This window comes from Protomyctophum bolini (genome assembly GCF_963924005.1).
Source record: "Protomyctophum bolini genome assembly, chromosome: 13".
Taxonomy (NCBI): Eukaryota; Metazoa; Chordata; class Actinopteri; order Myctophiformes; family Myctophidae; genus Protomyctophum; species Protomyctophum bolini.
The window spans coordinates 6511294-6533940 of record NC_137874.1 but is presented as its reverse complement, the minus strand read 5'-3'; the positions used below and the strand labels follow the sequence as shown (position 1 = coordinate 6533940).

The 22647-nt window shown below is 42.3% G+C and overlaps 1 protein-coding gene across 1 annotated transcript; it reads right to left on the bottom strand.

The window, feature by feature from the left end:
- Positions 1 to 54: 54 nt before the first annotated feature.
- On the bottom strand, positions 55 to 20897 carry alg5 (ALG5 dolichyl-phosphate beta-glucosyltransferase). Its single transcript, XM_080779723.1, has 10 exons — positions 20626 to 20897; positions 18485 to 18665; positions 17498 to 17544; positions 15180 to 15248; positions 14973 to 15065; positions 11704 to 11817; positions 10660 to 10719; positions 9976 to 10127; positions 7081 to 7166; positions 55 to 725 (listed from the first exon to the last, which is right to left on the bottom strand). The coding sequence occupies exons 1-10, from the start codon at positions 20686 to 20688 to the stop codon at positions 610 to 612; spliced, it is 981 nt and encodes a 326-aa protein (XP_080635849.1). The 5' UTR covers positions 20689 to 20897; the 3' UTR covers positions 55 to 609.
- Positions 20898 to 22647: the final 1750 nt, after the last annotated feature.

Sequence of the window (22647 nt, the reverse complement as noted above, 5' to 3'; positions counted from 1 at the left end):
GCAAATACAACAAATCAATTGTGGTTCAAATCAAAATATCTAATTTCCCATATTTCTCTCTCCTTTATTTTGGTTCAAGCCACCAGCCCACCCACATGTACAGTCTTCTCAAGAAGGCAATCCTTATCGCAAGGAAATGTGTCTATTTCACCTGCCAAAGTCATAAAAAAAACCCGGACATAATATAATTTCACGATTTACTACAAGACTTCTTTTGTTTACAACGATTAAAACTTAAAAGACAGAAAACAAAAACAGAGTAACTTACTATACATGGATCATTCGTCATAGCAGTGTGTGTCAGTCAGGCAAACCGCAGTGACAGTCATGTGCGAGTAACCGTGGCCGCCGCAAAACCAATTGTCGAGCTAAACAACGGTTGGGAGGGGCTCAGCGAGGAACTATACCAGCAACGATTACTTCTCATCCCAAGGACAGCGCTTTGGACAGAAAGTTATGCGAATACATTTTTTGTTGTTGTTGATTGTGGCAATTGGCTTGAATAGAGTCTGGTATATAGTCCCAAGCGATGGAAGGGGCTTGGCTTGGCGTGCCCTTCCCGTGCGCAGGCTGTCTCTGGGGTACCAAGGCTCGTCTCAGATGATGAGGCTAGTCAGTCTTCTGGGGGGATTCCAGCTTCCAGGCACCAGTGATGTAACGTAGACGGATAAACACCAGATCGCGTCCCATCTGCAACCAGCTCCACACAGGGACCAGCTTGGACCCTGGACCAATGACAATTTCTTTGTTTTTAAAACATTTTTATGTTCTAGATCTAGACATTAAGTCTCATGATGATGGCCACGCTTTTTCCACTATAGGAAATTCCAAAACCTTGGGCTGGGGTGCATCAGTGGATGAATTGATTGTGAATTTCTAATCTCTTTAAACTCTCCTATCTAAAATAAAGTAATAATTGAAACTAAAGCACATATCCAATTATCGATTCGGTGGGTATATCAGGCATTTCACTTTAATTGAAACTAAAGCACATATCCAATTATCGATTTGGCGGGTATATCAGGGATTTCACTTTTTTTAATGAAATCGGTAAAGGCAGTTAGCTGATATAAGTACTGTATAATTAAGCCCTATATTGAAAAACGTAATTAAAAAAATAGCTGATCTACAAGCTCAAAATGTGTCACATCATGAGTTGTGACTGTGAGCTTGTAATATTGGCTACTTCTGAAAGTCTGAGAAAATATTATAAACCTTTGATAAGAAATGTTTCACATTTTCAAAGGTTTTTTTTTTTGCAGTAATATACCCCCTGTCGGCCTGGGCCATGGCTCAGTGGTCCAGGCACCTTGGCTGGTAATCCAGTCTGGCAGTGTGCCGCGGGTTCGACTCCCGATCCCGACGGCCTTTACTGCATGTCTTCCCCCCCCATCTCTCTCCCCATTTCCTGTCAGCCTACTGTCTGTCCCTCCATAAAAAATAAATAAAATAAAAGGCGAGAAAAAAAAAAAAAGAAATAGACCCCGTCTTTTACTGCAAAAAACATGCAGTAATCCTGGTCTCTAAAACTACCTCCCCCTGGCCAGCCGGGGCGCCTGATGGAGGAATAACGTGTTCCTTAACTTCCTTCCACACGCTACGTCCGGCCGGGGAAACTCCCCCCTGTCAGGTGAAAAGAAGCAGCTTCGATTAGAAAATGTAGCACTTTTTGACCAAGTTTTGGTAAAAAAAAACCTCCACACACATTGGTATTCGCTGGGCAATGACACTTCAACATCCGAATCGGCATCAGACTCAGTGGTTTGGCACTGTTTGGGCTATATTAAAAAATGTGTCAAAGATGGTCCCGACCCACTGTTTGGGAACCAGTGTGCTAGAGATATGCAGATCAGAGGGAGTCATCCTGAGCCACTGCCGAACCCAACCCACCCAATGGGGACGCTGACAATCAGCTCCCTGCCGATGACCCAACCCACCCAATGGGGACGCTGACAATCAGCTCCCTGCCGATGACCCAACCCAACCAATGGGGACGCTGACAATCAGCTCCCTGCCGATGACCCAACCCAACCAATGGGGACGCTGCCAATCAGCTCCCTGCCGATGACCCAACCCAACCAATGGGGACGCTGCAAACCAGCTCCCTGTGGATGACCCAACCCAACCAATGGGGACGCTGCCAATCAGCTCCCTGCCGATGACCCAACCCAACCAATGGGGACGCTGCAAACCAGCTCCCTGTGGATGACCCAGAGCCGGCCAGCCTCGCCCCACCAACCATAAAGCGGGGCTCAAACTAAAACCCCATGACCTTTACAAAAAAATGTTTATCCCTTTCTTTCAATGGTCTCCATGGATATTTTACATACTGTACAAGTAAGTTATCCAGACCTGGAAAACGTCATTTTGAAATGCAATGACTTTTCCTGGTTTTCCATGAGAGTGGGAAGGAATCCTGCTCATGCCGATATGTCACACATTCAGTTACACGCACACTAGGGCTTTCACTTCTAGTGATTTTTACTAGTTTACTAGTTGCATAGTTTACTAGTCAACTAGTTGTTTAACTACCATTATGTAAAAAAAGGAAAAAATAAAAGAAATAAATTATTTGTATTTTGTACATTTAGAAACTGTGTGGATTGGTGACTATAATCCATCTGATCTTGAAGCTTACATTAACTAGTCAACTAGTACCAACAGGGTCAACTAGTGGACTTACTAGTTGAATAGTCTTAAATACCTAACGCATAAGTGTTAAAAGGTGTCACTATACCAGGGCCCAGGAAATGATTCCCCGTTCATTTTCCCCATAGATATTTCAAAAAGTATTTATTTAAAGACCTTTTAAGCCTCGTACAAAGCCAACTCGAGTTGTGACAAATCCTGACAACAAACACAATTTTCCGGGCCGAACAAATAATTAGAAAGAAGAATACGAAAACGGCAGGTTACAACATTTATTTTCTTTGTAAGTATTTGTTTGGTCCAAAATATTGTGTTTGTTGTCAAGATTTGTCACAACTCGAGTATGACACTTATTAAAAAAAATGCATTGGGAATTATTTCCTGGGCCTGGCGTCGTCATGAAAGGGGGCGGTCTATACTGCTGCAGTAATCTTGATGGACATAGAATATGCAATTATACCTGTACCATCTGACCGCTGTCTAATTTGTATTCTTAGATTAAAGCGTAATAAAATCTCACGACTGAAAACGTTGTATGGCCATGTCACAATGTGTGATCTGTGAAGAGTGTGAAAGGAGCCCCGCCCCCACACTAGCGCCGATTCCTAAACAACTAACACAATATGTACAATTATGATGTTTTAGACATATCGAATAGTCAATGCAAAGTTCGCTTTGGGCCAATCATTTCTCAGTTAGTAACAGTGTGGAGAGCGGCTGAAAAAGTGTGCAAGATTGATTTGAAATGGAATTTCTTTTCCCCAGTGTTCAACAATGATGGTTTGCTTTTGGACAATCGTCCTATTCGTTTTCCCAGTTGGAGTTCCCAGGGGATTCATACTTTGGGTGATTTATTTGATGTTAATGGTTTACGTTCTTTCCAGAATTTATGTGATATTTTTAACTTGCCTGGTAACTCTCTCTTTTTCTATTTACAAATGAGAACTGCCATGAGGACTTATGGGGTTCCATGGCAGACCCCCTGTGCAATGCACCCTTTGCATAGACTTATCTGTGATGTTAGATCAAGAGGTTTTGTTTCAATATTGTATGATTATTTATTAGAATCTAGTTATGGGACCTTGGCTGTCGATACTGTATGGAGGAATGACATACCGAATCTAGATCCAGATTGGAGCTGGGATACAGTGTGGTCTAATGTTGTGCTGTCTTCTAGGAATCCTGATCATCAACAAATTCATCTAAATGTTGTTCATCGGACGTACTTGACCCCCCGTAGATTGTGTGCTATGCGGATTTTAAATAATCACAACTGCACTTTCTGCACTTCGAACACCATAGGTACATTCTTTCATATGGTGTGGGAGTGTCCGAGTGTCCTCACATTTTGGAATTTGGTTGCTGCTAATCTTTCGATTATTCTACAAATTAACATTACACCCTCCCCATCTCTATTCATATTAAATGATGTATCCCAGTTAAATAATACCCGTATTCGTGTCTTCTTTGCTGGCGTAACGGCCGCAAAGAAGATGGTTGCTTCGCACTGGAAACCGCCTCATACATTGACATTTCGCCAATGGGCTTTGACCTTTCTAGATATCGTTTATCTAGAAATGTCAACAGCAAGATTGCACGGCGCAAAAGAGGAAAACATTGAGATTTGGTCTGGTATTGCAGATTTGGTTAAGGACATGATTTAGTCATTATTATTTATTTATTGTTTGTTCCCATTGCACAGTGGTAGGAGTCCTGACATTGTCTTTTTGTGGCATCTTTGGTCCCGGGGGGAGGGGTGGGTGGGATTGTTTGTTTTTGTGTTCCTTGCTTTTGCTGTTATGTGTTGTTTTTACATGTGTTTTGTTTTCTTTATTCATTCATGGTGTTAACATCTTATTGTGATTTATTGTCTTAAATAAAAAAACATTTGATAACAAAAGAATTATGATGTTTTAGTAATATTGTTCATGCTGTTCTACATACTGCCAACGAGGTGAATAAATCACAGATTGAAGCTTTTAAAGATGGAGTGCCGTGATATCTTTTAAGATCTTTTTTCAAAAAAAGTGCACAGTATTTGTTAAAAATGTCGTTTTTATGTGGACACACACGTTAACGTTTTTATGTGGACACACGTTTTTATGTGGACACACCGGTTCATTAAGTATGCCCTACTGGTAAGAGGTGGGACTGCAGGCGGACCCGTGGATTCATGACGAGGAAACCCCGTGCAGCTGGGCTTTAACATTGAGTGCTCGTTTGCACGTCCGCATTTTGGTGTCCAAATCGGGAGTAGACGGTTCTTCCGGGTGCTTCAAAACGCCACTGAGCAACTTCCACTGAAATGAATAGTGGGGGACGGACGGACTATCGCTTCGGTTCAGTCTCTATCCTTTTAATACTCTATTATACTCTATCTATTAATTATTGGTGGTAGCCTCGGTCCCAGGCTTACTTATCTGCGAAAAGAAAAGCCTGGTAACAACCTAAGGCATGAGAAGCTATCGGCGGTTGTATCCTCCGGAATATCCGTCAGATGTATTTCCCCCCGACCAATCACAACACTCGTTTCATTCGCATTCAGAATGTAAACTGATTTATAAAGTAATTTCCTTCGGCGATACTTCCGCTAAAATCCTGCACTTCCGCTGATAGTCTTTTCAGTCGCGGTCTTGCCCAGGGTGCTATGGTGGTGATCCACCTGAACTGAAGCAGTGTGTTTCTGTGTGTATACAATTACAGCCTGCACCTGCGCATGCATGATGTGTAGACTAGCCGGCACTGCACTGGAAACGTGCAGGATTCACACTTTTGTGTAAATATATATATATTTTAACAGTTTGTTTAATCCAGAGATTCTTGTTTGTCATACAGTAACAATACTACTAATAATGGCCATCTCCATCTTTATCCTGCTACTGGGACATCTAAATTAACCCGTGGAAATAAACAAAGGTTCATCTAAACAGAATGTCAGATATTATTGACTTCCTTATTCATCCCCGGGACCTTGCTGCTGGTAGCACTTAAACAGCGAGGCCGTAATGGACAATAGAAAGCCGTAATGAACAGTACAAAACAGAGCATTATGTATATACCGTTACAGTAATTTAATGGTCTATTTCATTTATATTTCTGATTATGTGTTGCTAACATTGTTATGGCGATAAGGCCTCATCCCACAATGTGTTCCATTATGCGTATCGTTGCAGACAGGCAGAAAACCTCTTCTCTCCATATTTGTGATTATTCTTTTAATACTACAGCGTCACACAGAAGCATCAAAAGTACCAGATCAACAAGCTCGAAGGTTTGGAGCTTGTCGAAACTGCTACTTTTTCATTTCAATCCTGAGAAGATAATTATTATTTTTACATTATGGAGGTTTCCACCCGACCCGACAGAGACGAGTATGCTGATCTGCACTGCTTGAAGACAAACATGTACAGAAATGAACTGTGATATTGTTTATATAATATCCGTAGCACATCTTAACCACCAAGTCAAAGAGGACAAAATAGTCCCATCATCTTATTTATTTGGCTCACATACTAACAATCTTTGTGTTTACGCATTTTGGCAGAAAGTTTACAGCACACAGATTCAATTCAACACTAAACAAGGACAGGGTTTACACACAGCTGGGATCAGGACCTAATCCCCTAGGGACCAATCACTTGTTTTATGACACGATTATTGATACAAGGACAAACACAGATATAATTAGATTGATTAACACCGCATTACCAACAAAATGACATACAATATGTACAGTATATTTGGTTCACTGTTAAGACAAGGACTTTCTCAATCCCACATGATTTAAGTGGGGTCGGTACACCATAATTCGCTCCAGCATAATGTTTTGCAATTGCATAATTCAAACTGCGTGTGCTAAATGTAGTTTTATACTCGCCGTTTAACCCATTTCAACCGGAGAAAGATTCTAAAAACGCCTTCTAAAACCTAACCTAAGGTTACAAATAATGTGACACAGATGCTGTCACAGATTGAAAGGTATAACAACGTATTAAGGATTAATTTAAGGGGTGGACCCAACATTTGTCCCAGGGGACAGCGCCGCATTCCGATTTGAAGGTTGAGATTAGCTACCTTTTTCATATTTTGAAATACAGTACGAGTAAGTTTACTGGATTTGGGGTTCAGTACTCCAATGAGAATCCCACAGTAGAAGTGAAACCTCTTTTTTCTAACTCATTAATGCAACAATAGAAGTACCACTAGTGGTCCCAGGAACACTGGTTGAGAAACCAGAGTGATTACCATAAGGCCATGCGTAGGGGATGATTGATTGATTGATTGAATACTTTAACAGTTTGCAAAAAAAGTACAGATTATGCAATAATTCTGAAACGCACTTGTTTCCATTGTGGTTCTACATGCGTATTCAATTCAATTACTTATGAAACGGTAAGAAGCAAAGCAAAAGAATGTGAACAGGATCCATACCTTCTATCTCTGTCCAGTTGACAGCCACCTCTGCTATGGGGATTCTGAAACACTGGGCGATGTAGAGCAGCTCCACATCAAACGCCCTGCGGTGAGGCAAACACATCCCAGCCAAACAATGACAAACTAAAACAATCCTTTGTTGCTGCTCCCTAAAACATGTTGTTGGGTCTTAGTCTAAATCATTAGTGGTCTCTGAAACATTGAACACATTGCCCTCCTGATCATTTCTTTATTTTGTATAAGTCCCGCAGGTTCTATTGTACAACACTTGGTTCAACATACAGTATAGTGATAATTGTATTGATTACTTTATATTCTCAACAAATCAACATGAAAGAAATTTAAAAAAAAACAAGACAATATAATATATCTTTTTGTTATTTTAAAATACTAAAATAGTCAACTGTGGCAGCTGCTGTATTGGACCTCAGGGTCCATTTATGCTTGCATAAGTTTAAATCATTCGTTTGATTAACCCCTATAGGATATCTTTTCAATCATCTGGCTTCCTTAACCCCAACAATCCCAATTTCCCAGTTTGCAGCATAATGACAAATCACAAACGTGGACAATCTCACTGGCAGGGAGAGCAGCATACTTTCCGAATGAATCATCATCATAGTAAACGATTATGAACAGATATTATACAGCTTAAAAGCCACACAGTTGCAGCTGCCAAGCATAGGAAAGACTGCTGGCAAAAAAAAGAAAGATTACACACTGTGTAAATGGCTGTGGGCCATTGTTGTTTTCGTCGACTAATACTATGACGAAAGAACTACATAAAAACGAAATAAAAACTAAGCCATGATGACTAAAACTATGACCAAAGAAAATAGTCAACAAATACAAACTAGACTAAAATGTCAGGAGAGGACTATAGGGCATGTAACGATGTATCAATATATATCGATATTAATCCAGACGATATGAATTGATTCATTGAAATAAAAAAATAGATAACCCCACCCCCCACCCCCTTTTTTTAGGGGGGGCTAGTGTGATGTGAAATGTGAGCTTTAGTCATATTCAAGTGCTTTTGGAGAAAAATGATAGTCACTTTCAGTAGTAGAGCACTGTAGAGGGGAGCTGTGTGTGTCTGTGACGGTGCCCAGGTGATGATGGTCGTTGATGCTCATCAAGGAAGGCAATTATGTTTCTGCACTGTCAAAAGTAATGCTACTTCTTTTGCAATGTAGTTAAATAAAAAATCTCAGGGGGGAGGGCATCAAGGCCTGCCAAAACATATTTTAGTAGACTAAATCAACTGTAGATTTAGTCGACTAAAATCTCATGACATTTAGTCGACTAAAACTAGACTAACACCAACATTTGCTGCCAAAAACAACACTGGTCTGTGGGCCATGATTGACATCTGCTGGCAAAAAAAGGTGTTTTTCTATTGCATCTGAAGAAGCTTTAGAACCAGAGAGAAAAACACCTGGCATGGCATACTGTAGTAGATCTTAAAACCTTTTATTAGACTTTTGAAGTGACAAAGACTTTAAATGATGTTAAAATGTTGTTAGAAATAATGTCATTATCCTTTTGATATTACAATTTAAAAAAAAGACCTGAACCCAATATCCCGATATCCATTAACTCCTTGACACCCGAGAACCAGATAAGCTTTTTTTTAAATTATTTTCTTTACGATTTTGTAACACATTTTCCACCCCTGTGTCAATTATCTAATGTGATCCTGGATTCTACACACCCTCCGCCAACCTAGTCCCCATATATGGGAGACATGGGGAGAGCAACGGACTTGAACTCATGCTTCCTTCATGCCCGAGTGTCCAAGTTGCTCCTTTACACCTGACAGGGGGAGTTTCCCTGATTGGACGTAGTGCGTGGAAGGAACACGTTATTCCAACCAGTTCCTTTCCCCTCCATCAGGCGCCCCGGCTGGCCAGGGGGAGGCAGTTTAGAGACCAGGATTACTGCATGTTTTTGTGAGGGTACCTACCCTAGGGGACACAGGGAGAACATGCAAACTCCACACAGAAAGGCCCTTTCGCCAACCGCGCCTCGGGTATGGGCACTGATGACGCGGAGGAGGAAACACGCCGCCAGCACCCACAGCGTCCCGAGCGGGAATCGAACCCAGGACCTTCTAGCTGTGAGGCGACAGCACTACCAACTGTGCCACCGTGCCCCCCGAACCAGATAAACTTACCTTTGCACAGGTAGCCGTGCCAGAGAGAACGAGATTTGATTCATTGTGGTTAATCCAGCAAGTTGATATATTTTTTTGCACGTTTCATCACTTTTAGCTAACCACCGCTAGCGTCCACATAAAAACGGCCAAAATCCCCACGTGCACACACACGCATGCCGTCTTTATTGGCATTATTGTTCAAAATGAGATGAAATAGGCATGATCGGTGCGTAATAGATCATTAATCCAGCCTTCCAATGATGAAAACAATGATCGAAGCGCTTCGTTGGGCCTCCACAGATTCCCGGTCTAGGTAGAATAGCATGTCGAACAAAAATTGTCGATTTGGCTGGCACTTTCTAAGTAGAGCTCTACCGCCCTCTGGCGTTCAAAGAGTTTAAAAGCTGCTATGCCCTAACCCAAAATAGGAACTGTTGAAAATAAAAGAAGAAAGCAACCTGTTGGTGCCGTGTGTACTGTATTTTGGTCAGCTATAGTAGTGAGTATTATATTTTCACTGGGTGAGGACCAAGAGGGTAATAATAAAATGAATCGGCAAAAACTTAAAAGTGACTCTTTATCAGACTATTTCAAGCTTTCTCAGAGATCACCCGATGCCAGCATCCACACTGGATTCACGTTATTGTTAGTGTGGAATTTAAAATGTACGTGCTACAAACGTAAGACAACCACAAAGCTACATTGCACGTCATGAGCAGAAACGAACATACCAGCGTTCCACATGAAGGGACGAGAAGGTCTTGAGGGCAGCCTCGCGCGTGAAGAGCTTGAAGCCACACTGGGTGTCCTTGATGCCCCTCACGCAGAAGAACCACACCAGGAAGTGGAACCCATACATCAGGAATGTGCGAAACATAGACCGCTATTGCAAAAAAAAAAGAAACCTTTGATATTCATGGTAACGTGATTCATGGTTACCGTAGCCCGAGTTATAATTAGCGATGGAGCTCGATAACAGATACCCGGAAAAATCCGATAACAAGATTATCGAGTACCCGTTATCAATTAGCTTTGGGCTTATCAAGCCCGTTATCGAGCATAGCGGCCCATGACGTCATGCTTTAAAACAATCAAGACAAGAGGCGATCAAGAAATAAATGTAATCATCCACGCTGGCACAAACATGTCGGTCTGAAAGTGTATTGATACCAGTCAACCAGCGCTGCCCCGAGTAAACAAAATTACACTTTTAAAGTGACGGTACACATATTAGGTTCTTTAATAATATAATTGTATTGGTTCAATTGCCTTCCGTCTGTTAGAAAAGTACTGTATTTGAAGGCCCTAGTAAAAGATGCTGTTTCTGTTCAGAATGTATTTGCTCGTTATCGATGAAAAGAATGACGAGCTCCATCCCTAGTTATAATACAAACTGGCGACAAGAAGAGACAAACCTGAGCTATGGCTTCCTGTTCCATGTGAGCCCTGGAGCCGCAGGAAATAGCCATGTTCTCCTAAATAACACACACACACACACACACACACACACACACACACACACACAGAACTTGAGCATAAACGATATTCAAGCATTGTTGGCCTGAACATCAGTCTTCCTGACGGTGCAAATGGTATGCTGCATCCAGAGTAATCTAGCAAGAGAGTGGCGACACGCTTTGATCTCACCGCAAAGCGGGGTGTTATGGAGCTATAGAACCAAACATTGGAACTATCCCCATTTGAGACAGAATGAGCACTTCCGCATTCCATTGTTACAGTGGGAGTCAACGCTAGTGTCTCCACCCTCTTACTAGATTACTCTGGCTGCATCATACTAACTAGTATTAGTATGTATGCTGCATCATACTAACCATTACAGCAAAATGAGCAAATGCCAAATTATGCTCATAGAACGTCAAAGTTGTACTGTGTAACATTCATTTTAGTAGTCTTTTTGGCAACACCTCTGGTAGCTTTATTGTCATTATAGCATTTGTCTAAGGTCTGATAGGACTGCGGATCCCAGAATTCAGATGACTGTTGCATTGTTCCAGCGCTGAAGACATTTTGGAAAGAAACGGACACGGATGGACACAACATACTTTTATATTTCAAGAATAAAAAAGGTTAAAAAGGTTGCAGATCTACAAGCTCAAAATCCATTGCTTTGCACTGGGTTTCAAGCTTGTGGGCCTGCTACATTTGAGTAGTGTAGTGTGATCAACTAGGGCCAGGGCATTAATTCACGAAAAAAACACAAAAAAGGTTAGAATATGAATAATTGGAGATAAGAGGTTTCTGCCAGCCAGCAACAGTATTCTATTTAGTTAGGCACAGGCAGAAGGGGGGGGGGGGGGGGGGGGAAAGATACCCAAAGGACATTGCTGTGACTACTGCGAATACAGCATGTAACATTAGACAAATATGTAACGCTATATGCCAGCGTGTGTGTGTGTGTGTGAGGAGTGGACAGAACAGATTGTTAACAGCCTATCTACCGGTTTAGGGTCGATGTTGTGAAGGCCGGCCTCCACTTTCTCGATGTCAGCAAACTTTGTGGCTCCGTCAGCGTCGGCCATGAGTATGACCTTCCCTCTGGAGCTCAGGGTTCCCTGCAGAATATCACACGGACGGGACAGGGGTCAGCAATACGCCCGTACGTACACGGACAGGACAGGGGTCAGCAATACGCCCGTACGTACACGGACGGGACAGGGGTCAGCAATACGTCTGTACGTACACGGACAGGACAGGGGTCAGCAATACGTCCGTACGTACACGGACAGGACAGGGGTCAGCAATACGTCCGTACGTACACGGACGGGACAGGGGTCAGCAATACGTCTGTACGTACACGGACAGGACAGGGGTCAGCAATACGTCTGTACGTACACGGACAGGACAGGGGTCAGCAATACGTCTGTACGTACACGGACAGGACAGGGGTCAGCAATACGTCTGTACGTACACGGACAGGACAGGGGTCAGCAATACGTCTGTACGTACACGGACAGGACAGGGGTCAGCAATACGTCTGTACGTACACGGACAGGACAGGGGTCAGCAATACGTCTGTACGTACACGGACAGGGGTCAGCAATACGTCCGTACGTACACGGACAGGACAGGGGTCAGCAATACGTCTGTACGTACACGGACAGGACAGGGGTCAGCAATACGTCTGTACGTACACGGACAGGACAGGGGTCAGCAATACGTCTGTACGTACACGGACAGGACAGGGGTCAGCAATACGTCTGTACGTACACGGACAGGACAGGGGTCAGCAATACGTCTGTACGTACACGGACAGGACAGGGGTCAGCAATACGTCTGTACGTACACGGACAGAACAGGGGTCAGCAATACGTCTGTACGTACACGGACAGGACAGGGGTCAGCAATACGTCTGTACGTACACGGACAGGACAGGGGTCAGCAATACGCCCGTACGTACACGGACAGGACAGGGGTCAGCAATACGTCTGTACGTACACGGACAGGACAGGGGTCAGCAATACGTCTGTACGTAGACGGACGGGACAGGGGTCAGCAATACGTCTGTACGTACACGGACAGGACAGGGGTCAGCAATACGTCCGTACGTACACGGACAGGACAGGGGTCAGCAATACGTCCGTACGTACACGGACAGGACAGGGGTCAGCAATACGTACGAAAAGGACAGGGGTCAGCAATACGTCCGTACGTACACGGACAGAACAGGGGTCAGCAATACATCCGTACGGACAGGAAAGGGGTCAGCGATTGAGTTTTTACACAACATTGATTATAATGTTCTTATTTTCATTATAATACCCAATTTCTGAGTGTATTGGAATGCAACGCTGTAGTAATCCTTGCCGAGCCATGAGGCCCATAAGGCAGGAGCCTATCTCCTGTTTCTGCAGTAGCGTGAGGCAGCTTGATGTACAAATACACCTCCTGGACATGACGCTAGGATGTCGCAGGGACTTACCCCCAATCCAAGCCTTGATGCTGAGTGCCAAGCAGGGAGGCACTGGGTACCATTTTTCTTTTGTATGCAGGGCTTAAAGCCAAAAAAAAAATCCCAAGACTGAAAATTATTTTTTGCAAATCTGCACTGATCTCATTAAAGGACCTCTATGAAATCCGTCCCCAGGAATGAGAACGTTAAGCCCTGGGTATGACCTGGCCGGAGACCAAACCCCGACCTCCCAGATACTCTAACCACAAGGCCACTGAGCTGGTTTTTAAAAATGTAACGCTGTGTAGACTGACAACATGCATGACACTGATTTAATATGACACTATATGTGGCACATTAGTGAGTCCACTAGTACAACGTTATTTGCAAGAACACTCTTTATTTTCAAGGACACTCTGAGAGTGTACCAATTGTACACTCTCAGAGTTACAGACCTGGAATGGTAAATTTAGGGCTAGCTCGGCATGTGTTTTTCTACTCATTTTGTACATCACCCATGGCAACAATCCATAATTTACCTGGGACCCCCCCCCCCCCCCCTCCTCCTCAAGGACTTTGAGAACCTCTGGTCTGGTATTAAAAACCCATTTAGACCTGAGGTCGATTCTACAAAATGTCTTCTTAATCATGACAGTTTTCTGAAAAACCCATGTTTTCTATGTCAGTGATGCTCAAACTATTTCATGTAGGACCCCAAATTTTTTTATTTGGCCCCAATCTGAAAATACGTTGTTCCAGGAACCCCCCCGAAACAAAGATCTGAGTTGTTAAAAATGTTCGCTCTGAAAGAATATATATATTCAGCGATTTGCGCCACATTTTCACGATTTTTCAAACATAGCAGATCTACAAGCTCGGAGCTTGTAGATCGGCAATTTTTCAATAGCTAAAGTATAACAAAATGCTTAACCCTGTAACACCCAGCGTTGCAATACTACAACATATTTTAATTAATTCATTAATTCATTTAATAATTCATTTTTTTATGTAATTTCTTCACCTAAACGTCATCATTGATGTTCATGCCATTGGTGCTGATATTTGCATATAAATCCCCCCCAAAGAGGCTGAAATTCACACAAATTAAAATAACTAATATGTTTTTCTGTGATCATTAGAATGTCTAGAACATGTTTTGTTCATCATTGTGAAAGATATCCCCCAAATGTAAATGATACATTTATTATTATTTGAATAATTATTATAAATGTGCATAACATTTGCAAAAAATAATAATAATAATAATATTATATATATATATATATATATATATATATATAGTTTTTACATAATTTACGAGTAGTAAAAAGTAGTAGTAAGGTTATAATCGTTTTTTTGCAAGTAGAAATTAATCCGGGTTAAAACACCAAAAGGGTAGGTACCCTCACAAAAAACATGCAGTAATCCTGGTCACTAAACTGCCTCCCCCTGGCCAGCCTGATGGAGGGGAAAGGAACTGGTTGGAAAAACGTGTTCCTTCCACGCGCTACGTCCAACCAGGGAAACTCCCCCCTGTCAGGTGTAAAGGAGCAACTTGGACACTCAGGCATGAAGGAAGCATGAGTTCAAGTCCGTTGCTCTCCCCTTGTCCCCCATATATGGGGACTAGGTTGGTGGAGGGTGTGTAGAGCCCAGGATCACATTAGATGATTGACAGTTGACACAGGGGTGAAAAATGGGTTACAAAATCGTGGGATAAAAAACAAACACCAAAAGGAGTTCCCGTCCCAGAATGGGTTAAGGGGGTTCTAGGATAAAAAAAAAAAAAGATTAGGCCACTGGCCTAAAAGTCCTCACCATTCTCACGGCACCTCCTTTCCCCCTGTTCTTCACCAGAGTCAGGACGCGCAGTTTATCCGCACCGTACTGCTTCGAGTACTTTAAGGCAACCTGGGGGAAGACGACGGCACGAGTGTTGTTATCACACACACACACACACACACGTTCCAACTCTCAAGCGCTGCTGTTTTCCACCACAAATGGTGACAAATAAATAAATACTACCTCTGTGGTTTTGTCTGTGCTGCCATCGTCAACCACGATGACCTCGTAGGTGAAGGACGGGTGCCGTTTCTACAGTTGAGGAAAATGGACAGTTTCAGTTGCCATTCACAAATGATTCGGCACAAACTAATTTAGTTCGCTCCTGTGCTACCAAAATGTGGAACGCCCTGACAACGGTCATTAATGGGAATACCGTGACTCCTTCAAAACCGCTCTCAAAGGGCACCTACGGACGGCTGCAATTAGAAACTGGCCCCCCGTAAACTCTGAATCCTCCACCCCCTCACTGTATATGTTTTTTCCCCTTTTTACCTCCTCCATGATGATTCTGTTTTTGGCTATAATTATAGAAGTGTATATTTGTATAATGTTATGATTAATTGAAAATGGTAGACCCTATTGTAAACAATTGTAATGCTTTATGGTGTCGTCCACTCCACAGTTAACAGTTTTATATTGAGTTGTGCTTGAAATGTACTGTAATTCTCCAAACTGTTAATAAATACTTCAATCAATCAATGGCCTTTTTGTAGTTCAGGTCTGCCACCTAGTGGTCATTCTGAGGATAATGGTTGCCGTCATAGCAGAGGTTGGCTTTCTTTGCGCACAGAGGAAAGCTGCGTGCTGTATACATAATGTGTCACTTTGCTATAATTTACGTATCAAGTGAAAGTCATTAAGTCATTTGTAACTTCTGTTACAAGCTGGAGAGACACCTGTTAAGGTGCGGTAGCTCTGCCTGGGTTGGGTACAGACTTTAGTTTACAGACATAGTATTGGTCCGTCTGTAGTGATCAAACAGATCACTACAGACTGGCAGTCTGTTGATCAGTCGGTTGGAAGGTGTGAGTAATTGTTTGCTGAATGCATCTGAGAGCCGACACCGACAGACGGTGCTTTAACTATATGGTGCTAAATTAGCCTATGGCCTGATGTCTTTATCGACAACAAGCTGGCTGCTATCTGACGGTCGAATCTTAGTTATAACTGCACATTCCCTCCATCTACAATGTTCTACATCAAATCTCTTCACCTTGGTGAGTGTCCCCCCGGAATAGGGATGCAGGGGTTCAAGTCAAATGGTTACAGTGTTTACACACCCATCTCAGACTTACAATCCCTCTAATGTGTTTAATCTGTTCCGAAGTACCAGCGCACATTTACATCTGCAATTCAGACATCATGGGCTTCATAGACAAGCTGATCCCACATCTGTTCGGCGAGGAGAACTTCCCAACCCCCCTGACCATGGGGGTCACAGGCGGGTTGCAATCAACGGCTCGCAGTATCCTATGCAAAAAGAGAGCTACAGATGATAGAATTTGGAGTGGAAAGTAAAACAGTGGGGTGAAACTAGCCATGATTCATGACTCTCGTATTCATACGAGAGTCATGACGTAACTGCACCCTGTTTTTTGCTTGCTACATTTACAATCAAAACGTATATATAAACATTCGGAATTCAAATATAAAGTACTCACAATTTGTCCCACGGGTGTTAGTTAGTGGCTGCTCCAGCGATTAGAATTGTTGTTTAATAAAAAGCATTTTTATCCGAGCTGTTATTTTGCCATTGGCTTTCAACTACGCGCCCCTATCGGTCGGGAGGAGGGTGGCACTCGGTGTGTTCGATATAGGTACGCTGACCGCCCTGCTAATACAGACTAATAGGCGAGTGCGCTCCCGGTGTGCAACTGTGGATTTCCCAAACGAACCCCGTTTGAAAAAAGTAGCCGGGGCGCTCGGATAAAAATGCTTTTTATTAAACAACGCGGGATGCAGCAATTCTAATCGCTGGAGCAGCAACTAACTAACACCCGTGGGACAAATTGTGAATACTTTATATTTGAATTCCGAATGTTTATATATACGTTTTGATTGTAAATGTAGCAAGCGCAAAAAACAGGGTGCCGTTACGTCATGACTGTCATGATAATCATCATGGCAGTCATGTTTCAGGGCTAGGGTGAAACAACCACTTACAAAGCTTATGAAGTCAGCCTGTGCCATGTTTTCCCAATGCAATCTTACGGAAACAGTATTGCACATGCGGACGGGGGGGCTCCAAATGTTTCAGTTTAGTCAAAATGTGTACTGTATGCCTTGTTCACTTGTTCTGAATCTGAGGACCCCCTCTAATTTGATGCTGCATCTCAAGGGGTTTATCCGTACTATATATAACATTTTATCATATCAACAAAGTCTTAATTGTCTCTAGTGCCAACAGTAGACTCAAGCCTCAGCGTCACTTCTCATGATTATTTTGTTTGAGCGTTGTTTTGGAAAAGTACTACATGATGTGGAGGGTAGACACTCACCTGTCTGCTCTCCAAGTACCCCATAGCTTCATCCAACATCACAGGCACTAAAATCACACACACACACACACACACACACACACACACACACACACACACGGCACGTAAAAAGTGTGGAGACATTATTCTTTTGTTTTTTATTATTATTTCAAAACACTTGAGAAAAACATGATTTTCATGAATTACAAACTAAATTAAAACGTTTTTCAGTAATTTAATGAAGAAATCAAAGTAAAGTGTAAAGAAATTCCATAAATTAGAAAACAAACGTTTTAAGAAGTAGTGAAAATAGACGATCTACAAGCTCACACAACGCTGCGCTGGAATAATCGATTGTATATTTATTAGTTTGATTAACGGTTTGCAGCCCTAGTTGGAGATCGGTGGTGATGTATCAGGAGCAGGCACATGCAGAGAGTGTTAGAGAGGCTAGTGTTGGAGGGGGGCTGAAATCCCATAAGAGGGCACTTCTGGTCCAAAATTGCGAAAATAGCAGATCTACAAAGCTCGCAGCGCGCTATTTCCGGGGCGCAACCCTGCACTCTTTATCTACTGGAGATGCAGTGTACGGCAAGGATTTAGAAACAAAGGAGTTCAGGAGACTTCGAGAAAAAAAAAACCAATTCTCCTGCATGCTGCCTTCCGGTATGGCATGGAAAGGAGAGGAGGGGCATTTGCATTTTTTTTAAAGATATTTCTTTGCGGCTTACGCCTTTTACTGGTTTTTTGAAGGGACAGACAGTATAGGCTGACAGGAAACGGGAGAGAGAGATGGGGGGGAAGACATGCAGTAAAGGCCGTGTCGGGCTCGGGAGTCGAACCCGCGGCCCACACTGTGACTGGATTACCAGTCGGGTGCCCAGACGGTTACGCCGCCGCCTGGGCCAGGCATTTGCATTTCTTTCACCGTGTAGTAAATTGCTGCATTTGTGTCAGTTGTTTTACAGACGGGGGTCGGGGGCATATATCTATGTGGGCTATACTCACTTCTCTGCTCCTCGTTGTAGGCCGGGATCACCACAGACAGCTCCCTGGACGGAGGGTCATGCAGACTGGGGAACGGCTCCTTCTCCCCCGAGGAGGAGGAGGCCGTCGCCACGAAGGATTTCTCCTTCTCGTGACGTTTCAGGTCTATCGCGTTGGCCGTGACGTGAGCTACCACCAGCACCTGCAGGTCGGAGGGATATGATGAACGTGTTAGATCAGGAATAGGGTCGAAGGGATATTTATTTCACTTTCAATATAGTTTTTGAAAGTCGCTTGAATCAGTATTTAGATATTTGATATTTGTTTTAGCTGCATGCATCCCGGGCCCCATCCTATACAAACCCATTGTAACTTAAAACTGTGTTTTCAATTTGTAATTAATTTCTCCGTGTTCAGACACAGGGACACACATACATAGGGAGGGACACACATACATACATAGGGAGGGACACACATACATAGGGAGGGACACACATACATACATAGGGAGGGACACGCATAGCTGCATAATGGAGCGGAGGCACCGCGCAAAAGTCTTGACAGTGTCCATCTTCTCTTTTGGGGGTTCCCTGGCACAAAACATTTTCATACGGGGGTCCACGGCAAAATGCATATCAAAAAAAAGAACCACTTCATTCAGTCTTATTGGGTAAATGTGTTCATGACATGCGAGGAGAAGAGAAGTCTCCAGAACAGACAGGGGTTGACACTAACGGTTGCCCGTGGCAAGTAAATACAACGTATGGGCAAGTTGAGTTTACTTTCAGGTTGACCGGTCCGGCAGGCAAGTGCATTTGGTCTTCATTGAATATTATTGGCTATTCATGAAGGACAATGGCACTAGCAGCCATGCTAGTCTCAGTCTGTTTATTGACTGGATACAACATGACAAGAGTAGAAGACGGCCTGTACTGAGACCTTAGTGTGACCGTCAACCCCTGGATGACATGTTAGAAGAACATTGGTTTTCAACCCTTTTCATATCAAGGCAGTTCCATTATTTATTCTGCATTTGATCCACAACGGAACAACCATTTGATGATATTTTAGCCTCTCGGACCCAAAAATAAAGATTTAGTTATCGTTGGATAAGATTTTGTCCACAATTCCATGCTGTATAGGAGACAACAACAGGCAAACAAGACTTCTTGTAAATTAAGTAACGCAGATCTTTAACAATAATTTAACTCTTGAGAGCGTAAAATGAAACCAAATGGACCATTTGATTTCATTTTTAAGAGTTAAAGGTCTAGAAGGGTCCATTTGGTTACCAACTCTTCATCATTTAGCTGGGGATTGAAATTGATTGATTGAAATATTTATTAACAGTTTGTAGAATTACAGTACATTTTAAGCACAAACTCAATACAGAGACTGTCAACTGTGAGTGGACGACCCAATTAAGCATTACACTTGTTTACAACAGGGTCCACATTGTTCAATTCATCAAAACATTTAGAGACATACAGGGGACCACCTGGAGCCCACTCAAGGACCACTGGTTAAAAAACACTGTGTTAGAAGATGGCACTGTGACGTGAGCTACCTACGATGAACACCTGCAAGGAGGGCCTGGAAGTGAAATATGAGAACGATGCTCTTCAGTTACAGTACTTCTTCCTTATAAAGCAGTTCTTTTCACAATGCAAGGAGGAGGTAACTCTGTACGCCATTCAGAAACCACGTTCACCCTGGCCTGTAGGCTTTGCACGCACGCACGCACGCACACACCTTTAGAAATAACACATTTCTTTCAGTAAAACACGTCTTTCAGTCTCTCCAGCCCTTTTAGTGATCACAAAATACATTTTGAGGTGGCTTACAGTTTTCATCCAACCAGGAGAGATTTCGCCACACGATATCACATTCAATTTCCCTTGTTTATCCAGCACGAGCTATCTCTCCTGATTGGATAAAACTGGTATCCCATAGCCCAAGATTTAGAGAGATTCATTTCTAAAACTTACTGTTTATTTCTAAGTCATCCAAATGTCAGACACTTTACGGAGGGTTCCGAGCGGGGCTATAGAAGACGTGACACTTCACAAACTGCAACCCTGACCCTCTTGACAACAGAATATGTAGTTTATATTTATCTATCGCTATTAATCTAATATATATGTATAATGTACAATACATACCACAATCAAAGCCAGTGCTGCCAATGCGACCAAACCTTGAACTAAATCACAGAGGAAATCCATTCTCCATTCATTCCAGGGCAACTAACCCAGCTACCAGGTGAAGTATCCAGCTAGCAGGTCAACTAGCTGAACTATAGCTATCCAGCTCAGTGTTTAGCTCAAAAAAGATATAATAGTTTATAAATGCATAATGTTCAGGTTCAGGTTCAATACCCTGACTGTCTTACTTCCAAGTTCCGATTCACAACTGAACACAGCGTCAACGCGGAAGTGTGCTTTGACTTCACCACATCATCACAACCAGCATCACAAGCATAGCAAAGAGCAACGCCTGGCACTCCTGACCATCTATACTGCCCTCTAGTGGAGGGAAGCAGCATTTAATTTAATTTCATTTCATTTCGCACATAGTGTATCACAATACAGTACAAAAGATTTTTACAGCTCTAGCAGTGATTCTCAACGCGTTTAATTTCAAGGACCCCCCAGTTTGACATGCACTATGTCTGGGACCCCCAATTTATATTGTAAAATCTATGTTAATGTAACTCTGAATAAATTTTGTGCCCCCCCAGATTGGACTTTATGCCCCTCCAGTCCAGATTAGCTAGTAGTACCCTACCCTACAGTACAAATATTTTAATGTTTTAATGTTTTTTATAAATTCTTCAAGATTATTAACATTTAACATTTAAGCTAATTTAGATTTTTGTAGGTAGTAAAAAAGAAAAATCAGTTTATCCGTTTATTACATAATTAAACCATTCACAAAATGTCAACATCAACTTCCACTTTATTGTCACAGGTTTACATGTGTAAAAAAAAAAGGGGGAAAAAAGTGGGTGAAATGCTTTTTTGTACAATCTCCCGTTTGTAGTTTGAACGGGAAAGGTAAGAATAGAGAACTCAAAGAAAGAACAAGGATAACAGGTCAGATATTCAAATATTCCTGATATGACTAGGGTGAATTATATACAAACATATACATAGGGTGCGTGGTTAGAATAAATGTTGTGACATTAAAGTTGACATTTGTGCATAATATTAGATTGCCATTTCTCATTTATTAGCCAGTTACAGATGCATGAATTTAGTGTTCCGGTATATGATTTGCAAAAGCAGAAATGTTAAAAGTCAGGATTAGCCACGGATTTGGAGTATTAAACTCACAATTTATTGAAAAAAAAAATACATTCTACTTCACTATACTATACTAAAACATTGAAACCACCCTTGGGGTGTAATGATAAAATTGCCAATATTTCTACAAAGAACCAAAGGACCGTATAAATACATGCAGAATTACACACACGTTATTGTGATATTTATTCCATTATTAAACCCAGACCGTCCATCATGCAAGTTAAGTTACAGTAGCTCTCGATGACCTCTAAATCAGTGCATCGTTCTCAAACATTTTCAGGTCAAGGACCCCTAAATTGACACGTACAGTATTAACCCATTCTGGGCGGGAACCCCTTTTGGTGTTTTAAGCATTATGTTATGCTTTAGCTGTTGAAAAATAGCAGATCTACAAGCTCATAGCGAGCGTGTAGGTCTGCTATTTTTGAAAAATCGTGAAAATGTGCCTCAAATCAGAGCATACGTTTTTAACTCAAATCTTTGCTTTTCTGGAACAACATATTTTCAGATGGGGGTCGGAGGACAATTACATACATTTTTGGGGGTCCTTCACATGAAAATGTTTGAGAACCACTGACATAGAAACACTGTACTGTACTGTACTGTACTGTACTGTACTGTACTGCAGGGAGAGAAACCTACGATCACTTCTCTAACTCAATCAGGTAACACGACGCCACGATCTGACCTTTTATACCATATGATTACCCTAATTTCAACATATCCTTTCCAACTCAAATTTGTGTCTTTTTGAGTTTGGCTTAGTTTTGTAAAGTGAAGTCAAAGTTAGGGAGGCAGGGCTGGACTGGGACAAAAAATTCGGCCCGGTCATTTTCGCGTGAATTTGGCCCAGACCGGCCCACCCACCACAACCAG